Source organism: Condylostylus longicornis, unplaced genomic scaffold (genome assembly GCF_029603195.1).
Source record: "Condylostylus longicornis isolate FDR11 unplaced genomic scaffold, ASM2960319v2 ptg000105l, whole genome shotgun sequence".
Taxonomy (NCBI): domain Eukaryota; kingdom Metazoa; phylum Arthropoda; class Insecta; order Diptera; family Dolichopodidae; genus Condylostylus; species Condylostylus longicornis.
Window position 1 is genome coordinate 74,276 of NW_026578073.1, and position 14,913 is coordinate 89,188.

General features: G+C 30.6%; 2 protein-coding genes across 2 annotated transcripts in view; both read left to right on the forward strand.

Annotated features, from left to right (window-relative positions):
- Nucleotides 1–390: 390 nt before the first annotated feature.
- Nucleotides 391–1,167, forward strand: LOC129614164 (uncharacterized). The gene has a single exon (XM_055528583.1). The coding sequence runs from the start codon at nucleotides 391–393 to the stop codon at nucleotides 1,165–1,167; it is 777 nt and encodes a 258-aa protein (XP_055384558.1).
- Nucleotides 1,168–1,250: 83 nt separating this feature from the next.
- LOC129614165 (inhibitory POU protein) overlaps nucleotides 1,251–14,913 on the forward strand; it is a 190,282-nt gene continuing 176,619 nt past the window's right edge. The window contains exons 1-2 of the mRNA XM_055528584.1: nucleotides 1,251–1,841; nucleotides 4,879–5,053. Of these exons, the coding sequence (XP_055384559.1) occupies nucleotides 1,251–1,841; nucleotides 4,879–5,053 (766 nt within the window). The remainder of the gene's footprint in view (nucleotides 1,842–4,878; nucleotides 5,054–14,913) is intronic.

The window sequence follows — 14,913 nt, forward strand, 5'->3', positions numbered from 1 at the left end:
CCCAACTTTTTTAAATTTATGATTCGAGGATTCATATATAATTATATGAAATTATTTTGAGGAGATTCTTGAATTCGCAAAAGTTATTTTTGCATCTATACCATTAAATTTTTTGATTTCAAATTTAGCTATTTTACCATTTTATACACTATATCGACCTATTAAGTGTGTACTGAGCCTTATTAATACAATTCATTTATTTTTGGATGTATTAAATATATTTATTTAATATCAAGGTTCGATTGAAAATTCTTCAATTTTTTTCCATTTTAACATTTTTGTGGCTTAGATTACCGTTCTGAAATTTTGTTTTCATTTAAACATTTGATTTTAATTTGATACAAATTTTTCTTTGTTTTAAATCTTCTGTCTCACACAATCAATTTAAATATGTCGAACGATAAGAAAATGCCTATCAAACAGACCCATTCTACAAATCCTTTGATGCCTCCGACTTCCGACTTTTTTCGAGCGAATCCTAGTGCTTTGGAGGAAGAAACAAATGCCGACTCAAACCCTTTCAGTCCTGCGACCGAGATAAAACACGAAGTGTCTGCATTGCCTCCAGATACACTATATTTCGTGATCGATATTTTAAATAATCCACCAAGTTCGCGGCCATATGAAACTCTGAAAGGGGCCCTCGTAGAAAGACATTCGCTCTCCAAAATTAAAAAATTGGAGTCTCTCCTGGATCGAGTAGATATTGGTGATCGTAGGCCATCCGACGTCTTTAAGTCCATGCGGATGCTAGCGGGTAGCTTATTTAATGAAAATATTATAGGAAATTTGTGGCTTCGTCGTTTACCGCGCAACATTTACATCACCTTACTAGTCGTGTGTGATAAGCCTATGAAAGAGCTCACTTCCCTGGCAGATAAAATTTATAAGGCTTCTCAACCCGTGTTTTTAAATGCAGTTTCGAGAACGAATAAGATATGCGCTAGCTCTCCAGTTTCGAATCAACTCACCGACACTTCATCTAATTTAGAAGATCGTTTGTCGAGGATTGAAGAAATGTTAGCAAAATTCAATACGGGATCAACTTTTCGTAGTCGTTCTAGAAGTCGGAATTCCAGTCAAAATAGGTCCGCCTCTGGGCAACCCATTTGTTGGTACCACCAAAAATTCGGGCGTGAGGCGCTGAAATGTGTAGGACGGTGTTAATTCCCCGCCTCCTTTCATAGGGCGAACACTACTTCCACCAGTACAAATACGAATTCCCCAAACTAAGGCGCCGCGTTATTGTCATGGCTAATAACGGGAATTACTCTTCACGCCGCTTATTCATAAGAGACTTTAACAACGACGTTTTATTTCTTGTCAACACGGGCGCTGACGTCTCTGTTATACCAAATCGGGGAAACATTGGATGCAAAAATCGGCCTTCGGACTTCTTGCTTTCTGCTGCAAACGGCGCTCCTACACAAACTTACGGTAGTAAACTATTTCAACTAAACATCGGTTTGCGCAGACAATTTTCACATGCTTTTATCATCGCGTCAGTAGGTAGATCTATAATAGACGCTGACTTTTTGGAACGTTTCGGGCTATTGGTCGATCTCAGCAACAGGAGATTGGTAGATCCAACCACAAATATGTCGGTTGAGGTTTCACAGGCTAAGGTTGACGTTGTTGCACCTGTGCATTACGTTGTGGAAAGTAAATTCGGAGAAATTCTTAAAAATTATTCAACCCTTACTCAGGATTCAGATTATTCCACACCTGTTAGGCATTCGGTCGTGCATCACATTGTGACCAAGGGACAATTTCCGTTTTTCTCTCCACGTAGACTTGATTCAGTGCATCATAAAACGGCTAAAACAGAACTCGAATATATGGTCAGCATCGGGATATGTAGACCTTCTTCCTCATAAGCAACACCTGCAAATCCTTTTTAAACGTCTGTCCGAATATGATATTAAGATTTAGAGTTCTAAGTGCATTTTCGGTGTTTCGGAATTGGATTTCTTGAGTCACAAGATTTCTAGTGCTGGTATATTTCCTTCACAGGATCTCGTAGACGCGATAGTTAACTTCCCGGTACCTAATTCAGTCCGCCAAATACAACGCTTTATAGGTATGGTTAACTATTACCATCGGTTCGTACCCAATCTTGCTAAATTACTTTCTCCTATTTACACTCATCTCTCTGAGTTACTTAGGAGGCCAAAAACTGCCAAAAACTTTAGTTGACCTGAAAGTCTCAATGACGCGTTTACGGCAGTTAAGGACTCTCTTATCAAGATCACTCTTTTGGCACATCCACTTTCGAATGGAACGTGCGGATGGAATTCGCTGCGGATGCTTCTGATATTGCTGTCGGCGCTGTTTTGCAGCAGCAGCGTGATGACAACTGGGAATCACTCTCGTTCTTTTCGAGAAAACTCACTCCCGCCGAGTAAAAATACTCAACCTTTGATCGCGAGCTACTTGCATATTAGTTGATAAACATCCATCATTATCCAATGACAAAAAGCGAACTTACTGGGAATATGTAGAATTGAACGATGAGAATAGATTTATCAATGAGGAGATAGTGTCAATGACTGAAAATTGCGAATTTCTTCATATTGCCAGCTGCAAGGGAATAGATTGAACTATTAGAATCGAAGTATTCTTTTTGTTTGTTGAAAAAAATCGTCGTTGATTGATATAGGAAAGCGCGAAATCCTAAAGCTCGGCCTCAATTACGTAATAAAACATACTCAAATAATCTTGATTTCAACTAAAACAACGATTTCTTCCAATGCAAGAGTTAATTTGATAGACACGCTAAGTTATAACAATTAAAATTATATTTTCACAATCTAATACAGGTCAGGATCACATTTTTTTCAATTTCACGTTGAAATAAACATATCGTTCATTCACAATAATATTTCTGATCATGTAGCAATATTTGTTGAATCAATGGATATAAAACTTCCACAAAACAATACACAATTTAGATACTGATGTTGATAGTATTGCAAAAAAATTGGTACCCAGTGCGAAAAAATTTGTGACAAGTAAGACCGTTGTCAAGAATATAAATATAAAATGTAGTAGATTTCCTGCGCCTAGGGTAAATTATAAATATGTCTTTCTAATAACAAGGGAAAATTATTGATATAAAAAATATAATCAAAATAAGGAATCTGAATATTTTAAAACAAAATGTACATACATTTTCGTTGAATTGGCTAACAATGCTAAAAAGGAAAAAAGAGAAATATATGATAGAAAACGAATGGTAAAAGCAGGTAATAAATAATTTATTTTGCAAACAAAGAGCGGGAAATTGAAGCTAAAGTACGAAAACTTTGCAAATTTAATTTAACACTATTGAAGAAGAAATGGCTTAAAATTTCATTTAATATATTTAATCATACAATATATTTGCCCAAAAATTAGAGCTGCAAATAAATTCAAATTTCAAATTATTGCAGGAAATGAGACTATGAAATTAATAGATAGAATGTCCGATTCAAACTCAGTAGGTTATTAGGCGTTAGTTATTAAAAATTGCGAATTGAGCATTACCAAATTGATAAATGCATCTTTAACACAAGTACTTAAAATTTTTAAAGTAAATCGAGTAATTCCTATATACAAAAACTCTGGTGATATAGATGATATCAATAATTTCAGACCAATATCAATAGCATCAATTTTTTACAAGAAAATTGAGACATACATATGTAAATACGCAGTTTACTAATTACTTAGAAGAAAAAAATCTAGCAAACAATCTTGTGGTGTTTTTTTATTTGAAAAAGGCTCTCGATTCAGTAATCCGAAATACATGGTGTTTCGCATAAGGTGGCAAATAATTTCAGCATTGATAAGTTTCCAGCAAAAAATTGTATGGGTGAATTTTTCAACAGGCTGTAGCTCAAAAACTGGTTATATGTAAACAATATTAATATATTAGAAAAGCATACACAGCAACTCTTTTCAAACGTCCTCAAGCACATTCTCGATCATTTCTTCAGTCTCTTCTATTACCCAGGGTAGAGGATAAATTTCTTTTAAAGCTACAATTATTTCGTCTGTGAGGAAATGCAGAAGCTGGGCGTCCCTCGAGTAGTCCTCGCGATCTCTCAAACTCTCAACGCTCCGCCCCCCCCCCCCCTTACCCGCAAGAAAAAAATTTTTTTTTATTATTCTTTTTTCCTTTATTTTATTTTACTTTAGTTTTTATTTCACAAAACTGATTTAAAAATTAATCATGTAACCTTTTCTAACTATCAATGTTTATTATTATTTATTTCCTTTATTAATACATATATTTAATGAATATTTATATTATTGGCTTTTGTACTTAAAATGTGAACACACAAAAATTTTCAATAACGTGTTATCATATAAAATACCTCAGAAATATAAAATACCTTTTATTATTTTATTTTTATTATTCTCCTGTCTAATCATTTTTTTTTTATAAAAAGAAACAAAACGAATGATGAAACATGTTGAAACTTGCATTGGAGGTAAAGCTAATAACAATTTTCAATAAAGTTCTAAACAAAAATTTTACCCATTTTTGATGCCCTAAATAATAATATGTAATACTGTACTCTTTGCTGAATCACGCTGTATATTCCAAAAATTGTGTATTATTGGAAATTTAAATTATTAATATGAAATGTTTTTCCTACTTTTATCTAGCATATACACTACTCATTCATTTTTTTAGACCAATAAAAAACAAGTAATATTAGCTACGCAAATGTCAGTTTAAAATATTATGTCATCTTAGTTTACATAAAATTATTATAGAGTAGATATTATAAGATTCTACAATAATTCTATAGTAGAACATTATAGAACATTATAGAATTATTATAAAATTATTAGAGTTTACATAGAATAATTGACATATTTTAATTTTAGATGCACCCTGCAATTGATGGCCTTGAAATGTTAGACCATACAGGACAAATGACAACATTGACACCGTTGTCAGAGAGTCCTTTAACTCCTCATCACCAGATTCATTCTTCATATCATGGGGTAAATCACATGATAGGTCATCATCATTCTGGCGCTCTAACTGGTCATTCTCCTGGTATGTGAACTTGTGTACCTTTATTTTAGTTTAAAACAAATATTTAAACTTAAAAATATTTAATATATGCAAAAAAATTAAACACGTCTACTTAATAGTCGTGAGCTTACTTAAACATTTTTTTAATTTATGATGGAATGATTAGTTAGTTGGTTAACGCGATCATATTCCACGAAAAACTTGTGTACCTTTATTTTAGTTTAAAACAAATATTTAAACTTAAAAATATTTAATATATGCAAAAAAATTAAAGACGTCTACTTATGAGTCGTGAGCTTACTTTAACATTTTTTTAATTTATGATGGAATGGTTAGTTAGTTGGTTAACGCGATCCTATTCCACGAAAAACTGATTGTCATTAATTTTATAGAAAAATCCTCTTTTATCTCTTTTTCTCCAGAGCTGCTACAAAATTAATTGAAAGGTCAGTCCTAGATGAGCGATATATTCTCTCAAACGCCAATTGCAAATATAAACCAGGTCGATTATACTACCAATGGACGCCGCTAGGATTTCCTTGACATTCCTTAAATTGTATATATGTAGTTATCTATGATTCTACAATAAAACTTCCTCGTTTACGGTTGAATCTAGATTGCCTTTTTTATTTTAAATTAAACATAAAATTTTACAGCTACTTACAATAATTTTGCTTATTCTACATTAATTTATATTAAAAACAAAAACAACAAATAAAAATAAAGAAATGAATGTACAAATAAAGTACACGTGTTATGTTCAAAAAAAGGTAATTACGTATTATGCTTTGAGACCATGCGAAAAGCTTTACCGTGTGAATGCAAAAACCTTTATTCAGCAAAAACCGATCATGCTCGTTTGGAATGATCGGCTCATGTTTAGGATAAGCGTTTAGGGTAAGCATAATCACATGGTCATTAATGGTGTATTAATCGAATATAACACTTCTCTCCCTAGAGATTTCCATCCCGGAAATCTTAAGTGCATGCATTTTATTTTTTTTGTTATTAGTTTTTAAATTTTTAATACATTTAGTTTTAATTAAAATTATTAATATTACAATTAGAATCATTATGATTAATACGGTAAAAGTAAAGGAGATTATAATAGAGAAGTTGTTTTTAAATTCTACATAATCAATTATTTATTTTTTTTTTTTTATATTTTCAGTGTACAAATTTTCTAATGTTATGTTATCAATATTTTTTAAAAGTGCTAAATTTTTAATAGGCATGATAACATGACTTTTAAACTCCTCAACAGTTTTTAGTTTATTCAATTCAAAATGACATGTTAAATTATTTGATAAAACATTTCAAATACATTCTTCTTTAGGATATTTTAAATCTTTTTAAGTAACAATTTTAGTATTACGAGTATAATCAAAAAATTTATTATTATTCATAAGAATTTTAAAATTCCCAGCGTTAATTTGTTCATATTTGGAATTTGGAAAGGCCAGTACAATGGCTTTGAAATATTTTTCTTTGCAAAAGGTTGGTATTGAAATCACTACAATTACATTATCATCGTTTTTAGTACGTCACTTTTTATAAATGGTAATATATTTGCTGTGAAATTTAGTGTTTCGATTTCCTCAATAATCAAAATGTCATGTGCCAAAATATTCTGCTACTGAATATACAAAATGTAAAGAAAGTCTTTTCAAAATGCAAAAATTTAAAAAAATTTACTTTCAGTCTTTATAAGTTGCATGGCATGCATTGATTTTGATTTTTTTGTAAATGTCAGTTTATTAATCCTTTATAGAACATAATTGCGTTAAAATAATTTTTTAATTTTTTGTAATTAACATATATCCTTTATTTGATCTATAAAGTTGTTTAAATATGAAATATCAACATAATTATGGAAAATAGTTTCCTGTTGGGTTAATTTGTCTAAAATTTCTGTTTCCCTGTTGATAGATTTGTTAAGGAATTTATCAATTTTTGATTTTTGTTTATTTATATGATTAGTGATATTCTGAAGAGCAGACGACAGTTCTTTGTTGATGATTATTTGTTTGTTTGATTGTTCCACGAGTTGTTTCGAATTCTAATCGAGATTCGTTAGGTGATCATATATTTCTTGAGCATTTTCGGAATCCATGTTTCCAGTTACGAATTTAACAGTGCTACGGAGAAAGTTAATAAGCCCTTGTTTAATTCTATGTAAATGTGGTTTTATATTGCGATGTAAAACTGTCAGTTCTCTTTCAAGTAAGACAAAATTAGGATTGTCTTTATAGTTGATTGACATTTTGTTTATGTTTTCTATGAAGATTTTGTAAAGATCATCAATCTCTTTTAAGTTTATAACTTGCAAAATTCTTGTATAATGATCTATTATAGGTTGTTCTTCCAACCTTAGTAGAGTAAAACCATGTTCTGTATAAATAGGGGTAACTTCTAGGTTTTGTGTTTCTCCGCCGTATAGAATTGCCCAAAGTATAATAAATGTCGCCGTTATTTTCACGGTTTCTGAAAATAGAATTTATTTGATGATTATATTTTCGTTTTAATTGCGTTTTATGGTATTTTATTTTTCTTTTATTACTGGTGTCTGTCACGTAATTATTTTCTTTAGTGAAATTTTTTAATATTTTATATTTTGGGGAATTTTTTGCTATCTGCCTATTTTTAACTATGTTGTTTGTCAGTTGGAATTGCTGGTCCTTTTTTGCATTGAATTTTTCTAGCCTGAATAATTTTTCATTTTCATATTTATTTTTAAATTTTGAATGTCAGTTTTATCAAAATTTTTTGTTGTAAAGTCTATTGGTCTCAGTTTTTTTGTTGAATGTATCGTATTGCTGTAATAGGTGATTATTTGTAAAGACGATCATCAAGATTATATCTATTACGTTCGGCATTCATGACCCTTAGATGCTCGTTAAAGGTACCATGAAGCCGTTCGATATCGCTATTACCCGTTTTTTTGCCTGGTGTTGCTTGGTGGAAGTCAATATCGTTTTCTTTCAAAAATAATATGTCTGCCCAATATATAATACACGTGTCGCCATCTGACACTAGTTTTTTCATTTTTCCCAAATTTTGTATTCTTTGTTTAATTCAGTCTAAGATTGAGATCCAATTTCTGTTGTTCAGTTTATGTAAAGTCGCGTATTTTGAAAATTTGTCAATAGTTGTTAAATACATTTTATTTCTCTCAGGATACAAAATGTCCATGTGAACTATATCATTGAAACTATATGGTGTTTCGGAAATTCCAAAGGTATTTTAGGAAGGTTTCTATCATGTTTCGCTATTTGAAATACATCCCAGTTATTAATTACTTTTGTGATTTCTACTAAAAGGTTTGGGTAATAATATTTATTTTTTATTTTGGAAAATAGTTCCGTTACACCCCTATAGTTATTAGTTAAATGTTAATTAATGTGTGTCAATTAATTTAATTGAAGACTTCAAAAGTTTTATTAGATGAAAAGTATTTTACATATAAATCTTGAAAGTCAATAAAAAGTGAATTATCTTCACAATACACGCACATTAGGCCATTGTCTAAAAGTGCTTTTCTCATTAATTCTAGTAAATTTTTTTTTTTTTTTTTTACCGAGAGGAAGGGTGAAAAATCTCGAAAGACACTGCCAGACGAAAAGCAGTAGTGTGGAACTTTAATCCACTAAAAAACACCCTCCTCAAAATAAACTATAAGACTAGTCGGAAACGACTACCCATTAATTTTGCTCTAACCTTTTTTATTATTTACAAGCTTTTGATCTGGCACAATAGCGTACTGAGTACTAATTGTTCCAGATAAAAAACTTTGAACTAACTCGAGAGGCCTCCTACGTTTAAGTCTCCTAACAAAGTTTTGATTGTCAACTAAACGAGCCGCCTCGATGTTGACACGATTGGATAAACGCATTTTATGATTGGCTGCTTGCTTTTTAATTTCGTCCTTGACGCTTAGGATCGTGAGATCCCTGTGTATATCGGCATTACGGACATACCAAGGGGCGTTTACAACGTCCCGTAATACTCTATTTTGAAATCTTTGTATAGATTAGATATGAAGCTGCGCAGCGCAGCCCCATAACTGAATACTGTAAGCCCAGACAGGCTTAAATATTTGATTATATATCAAAACTTTGTTGTATATTGTCAATTTAGAACGACTCCCCATTCAAACTTTCTGTAGCCCTCCTCTAGTTGAGATTTCTTTTTCTTTATGTGCTCCTTCCATCTGAGCTTCGCGTCCAACGTCATTCGCAAATACTTCGCCGTGTTTGCGGACGGAATCAAGACGCCATTTATTCGAACCGAAAATGAATTGTCAATTTTCCTATTAGTGAAATTTACGTGTACTGATTTCACCTCGTTAAGTTTTATATTCCACTTTCTAGTCCATTTTGAGATCTCATCACTGGCCCTTTGCAATTTTTGTGTAGATTCATTTCCTTATTTTTTTTATTGATCCACAATGCCAACCTTATTGAAGGCCTGGGCTACGTCCAGAAATATGATAGAACATATTGTTTTTTCTTCCAGTGAATTTTACATTTTAGTCAGTTGTTCTATGAATCTGATCTATGGTTGAGTGGTTCCGGCGTAAAAAAAATTGATGATTAACCTTTTACTTTCAATTATAGGCTGAAGTCTTCTCAATAAAAGTTTCTCTAGCAGTTTTGAAATCATCGGCAACAATGAGATTGGTCTATAAGAAGTCGCCCTGTCTATAGGTCTGCCAGGTTTGTGCAACATGATTATCTCTGCAACTTTCCAAATTTCAGGCACAAGTAATTGAACCTTATACATGCATTTATTAGGCGCGTAAACATCGTTGTACCCCTTTTAGGTAATTCTTTCAAAATATCGGCCGTTATTAGGTCAAATCCTAGGGCCTTTTTAGTTTTAAGAGTCCTGATTTCTTCTATAACATCTCTTTCCTTGATAATTGGAATAGTCACGCTATCCCCAACAAAAGCAGATTCCTCATTTTCATACACGTCCTGGCTGTTATGCGGGCAGAATATATCGGCCAAATGATCCGCAAACGCATTTGCCTTGTCCTTGTCAGTTTTTGCCCACCTTCCATCTTTGTTTTTAATAGGAGCGAGATGTTTGATCAGTTGCTTCATTTTCCTTGTTGCCCTCCACAGTGAGTAATTGGTTTTCTCACACGCCGTCAAATTTTGAACATAAATAGTTCTAGTAAATTTACCTCATTGTTATTAATGAATATAAAATTTTTTACTTTTTATTAATAATTTTCATTGAGAAATTTTGGTTTTTTCCTCTGCTTAGAAATATTTGATTTTTAAATAAATTGATAGGCTTCTCGGATATGTAAATGTAATCTTGTGGATCTTCATTCGCGCTATGAATTGTAGCACCAGTTGATATTACTTCTCCGTTACCGCAGAGTTTTCATAAGAGGTGAAAAATTGATTTAAGTCAAGAGAACAGTCATTTGCTTGAAGATCATTCGACGAAACTTCAGCGTTTTCATTCTGTCCTTCGTTATATTTAAAATTTTTCATTCGCGAGAGGTAGTCTGCTTTTTGATTTCTTTTCCCTTCAGATATTCGATGTTAAAATCAAATTCATTTAATTGACGATAATAAATAAAACGATGATCTCTCGTTATAGTAAATCTTCTTCCGTTAATGTACGGTCTAAATTGTTTAGTTGCTCAAACGATTGCCAGAAGCTCTTTTTCGATGGTTGTGTATCGAGTTTCATGCTTGTTTAGAGTTCTAGAGGCACATTTATTTATTTGGATCTTTAAGTTTACTTCAGTTAACTTTCTTAAAATTTTTTGGATGGAATCTATGTGTTCTTGCAGTGATGTTGAATAAATTAAGATGTCATCTGTATATACAATGCAAATTTTATTAATAAATTTTTTCAAGACGTCGTTCATTAAATGCTGAAAGGTCGAGGGTGCGTTTCCTAGCCCAAATGACATTCTTATAAACTCGTAATGCCCAGTTGATATGGAAAATCGTAATGCAGTTTTGGGTCTGTCTTTAGATTCTATCTCGATTTGGTGAAATCCTTTAGCCAAATCCAAGATAGTGAAATAATAGGATAGTGAACAGCGGTAGCGGTCTTCAACAGTTATTGCATTCAATTTTCGATAATCAATGACAATACGCCATTTTTGCGTGCCACTGTTATCAGCCTTTTTGGGAACTACCCAAATAGGGGCATTCTAAGGTGAATTAGAATGTTGTATTATTTTATTTCTAAGCATTTCTTCGATCTGCTTATCGACTTCTTCTTTATGAACTTGAGAGTATCGATATAATTTAGAGTACACAGGGATTTAATTTTTCGTTAAAATAGAGTGCTTAATGTGGTTGGTGAAGGTTAAATTATCACCTTCCCTACAAAACATTGTCCTTATTATTTAAAAGTAATTTATGTAAAAGCCTAATTTCTTCATCATTCAAATGCGATGTTTGAATGTGAAGGTTATATTGTCCAATCCAATATCCAATAAGTTATATTGTCTAATCTCACTTGAAAACAGTTCGGTCATATTTTCGTTAAAACAATTTTTTCTGTAATTTTCTTCGTTTTGGTTTAAATAAAATAGAATTATTGACATTGAAATTTTCAATATTCGGTCTTTATAATTAATAGTAGCATTTAAATCGCACAAGATATTATTTCCTATGAGACCGTCAAATTTTTCGTGGAATTTAAATTCTAAGAATTCGACGAACATATTTGTTTCGTTAAAAATTTCGAAAATAGGAAATCTACATTTAATATTTGTATGAATATTATGGCCTAAGGCTTTTAAACAGTGCGTTTCTCCTTTAATTTTCCATTTGTATTGGCAAAGGTCCGAATTAATGATGCTGAATTCTGCTCCAGTATCAATTATCAACCTCAGGGTTTTAATGGGATTTTTTATTACTATATAGGGAAGCTGTTTTTGGCTCGTTCTCGAAAATTTCTAGAGGATTCGTTATTTGAAATGTCCATCGGTTCTGGTTCATTATTTTTTTTATAACTATGAGAAAATTGTCTACTTCTAAGGTTTCTATTGTAGTTTAAATTAGTTTTTGCTTGATAACTAGATGAATTCTTTTTAAAATAATTATTGGAATAATTATGATTTCTTTGTTGGTTATAGTAATTTCTTGTATAAGATGTATTTTTTAAATTTGTTTTATTTCCGGTTTTGTGATCAATTGAGTTGGTATTAGAATAAGAGTTAAAATTGGATTTAAAATTATATTTAGAGTTATCTTGAAATAAACGAGGTTGTTTTAGACCTAATTTATGGTAATTTGTCCCAGGAATTATATTGTAGGCCCTATCTAAAGATTGTGGGTTTCTAGCTAAGACAATGCTCCTCGCTGGTTCAGGAATATTGTTTCTGAAAGTTTCGAGAGCAATTCATTTATTACTCTCGACCCTGTCTGTGCTAAAGTTATCTTTGAGCAAGTAACAATTATTTGAATTAAAATATTCCTCTATTGTAGTTTTGATTCTACAATAGCGGATCCTATCTACAAGTTGGTCAGGCGAAAATTTTTCTCCATGATTTGATATTAGAACTTTTTTAATATCCCCCCGTGTCCGTTAGGTTTCCTTATTTTCTCAGTGAAGCTCTGGCTTCTCCAATTATTTTATCTCTTAAATAATTCAGGAGAATCTCTTCATCAAGACTCCAGAGCATTCAGTGGCTCCATAATTTCTATTAATTTGTCACCCCCGTTAATAAATTCTGGGAGATAGTTTTGGTCATTTCCATCGAAAGAAACGATTTTGTCTATAAAGTTTAAAATTAAGGTAATTTTTTGTTCCGCCATTTCCAAACTCAAAATTAATATATTAAATCAAAACTGAATTATTAATTGAAAATTATACTGAATTGTTTTTAATATTGAGAGTTTGTAAGAGTATTAAATGATTAAATGGTTTACTAAAAGAAATGAAAGTATGTCAATATTTTATAAGAATATTCAAATGTAATATTAAAACGAGTTATTCACTTTTACACAACATAAAATTATAATTTTTTCTGTAAAATATAAAAAGTAATATTTTCTGTTTCTTGATGCTAAATGTTTAAAAAATATTTTTTTTTTTTAATAATAAGCTTAATTTATGATAATTTTTTGTGTTTCAAATCGATTATATAATATTCAATATTTATTGGATAAATTCGATAAATTTAATTCATTATTTTATTTTTATTCTAACAACAATATTTTTATTAAAAGCAAAATGTAATGTTGATGTACGTACTTTTATTTTATATAATATAAAACATGTACCTACAATTGATTTGTGAAAGTGCAAAGAAATTTTATAATTATTGAATTTACTTTTTCAAAAAAATTATTTAGAAGGAAAAGAATTTTATTTACATGCGTGTGCAAGAGAAAATTTTGGGTATAAGTGTACATGTGTTTTACATTATATGTACAAAAAAATTTTTTTTTTAAATGTAATTTTAAGTAAAGAATTATTATTATTTTTTTTACCCTTGCAAATATAATAGTTTTTGTTTCAAGTTCTCTATGAATTATCTACAATTAACATACTTATATTTCTCAAATTGTTCAAAATTATATATACGATCGGAGTGTACATAAATAATAATTGTTGTTTAAAAATATAAATTTAATTGAATTAGAACTATCTTACTTTTTTTTTATAATTATTGATTGATGTATATGACTCTGGAATTGATCTACAGATTTCAGCTACTGGGCGGGTTGGGCTGGCTGAGCTGGCTAGGCTGCTAGTTGAATTTCTTTGATTCAAAATAAATTTTTTTTGATAATATTATGTATTTTTTTTCTCACTTATAGTTCAATTCGTTCTTTTTTTATATATTTTTTTTGGTGTATTTTGGAATTGATATTCTATTTCGAACTGAATATTTAATATTTTTATTTTTGCAATTTTATTTCATTATTTCACAGATAATTTGTTTTGTTTTTTTATAGTTAAATCAAAAATTTTATTATTAATTAATTTTTAGTAGTTAATTATTTTAATTGCGTAATTCTTATACACAATTAAATTTTTGTTTTTTTACTTTTTTCGTGTAATTCTCATACACTTTAAATGTTTTACATTCGCGGTTGTATTTTTTTTTTTTTATTACTACGCAAGCCGATTTCTGCGCCAGTTATCTATGATTCTACAGTAAAACTTCCTCGTTTAAGGTTGAAGCTAGATTACCTTTTTTATTTTAAATTAAACATAAAACTTTACAGTTACTTACAATAATTTTGCTTATTCTACATTAATTTATAATAAAAACAAAAACAACAAATAAAAATAAAGAAATGAATACAAATAAAGTACAGGTGTTATGTTCAAAAAAAAGGTAATTGTGTATTATGCTTTGAGACCATGCGGAAAGCTTTACCGTCTGAGTGCAAAAACCTTGATTCAGCAAAATCCGATCATGCTCGTTTGGAATGATCGGCTCATATTTAGGATAAGCATTTAGGGTAAGCATAATCACATGGTCATTAATTGTTTATTAATCGAGTATAACAATATGAACTCAATTTTCCTTACTTGCAGTAATCAAACCACAGATAATAAATATCATTTTTAATAGTATTAATGAGAATCACAAGTCATTTCCGATGTAATTTGAGAGTGACATTATTAGGAGAACGTAACCTTGTTAGCTTTTAACATTATGATTCCAACCATCTCGATAATATTTCCATATGTCCTGAACATATTCACTAAAAAAACTCAACTTTCAGCTGATTCCCATCCTGAAAGCCATTGGTACACATAAAAATTTTACAGTAGGAGACTGCTTTTCAGCCGACTATGAGAGGGAAGTTCAATATAAAAATTCTTGTCAAACTCGAACCTGAGAATAAAAATATTAGTATTCATATCAACTACTCATACAAGAA

Excerpts from the sequence above, each read along its gene's own strand:
- LOC129614164 (XM_055528583.1), top strand. The coding sequence starts at position 391 with ATGTCGAACGATAAGAAAATGCCTATCAAACAGACCCATTCTACAAAT.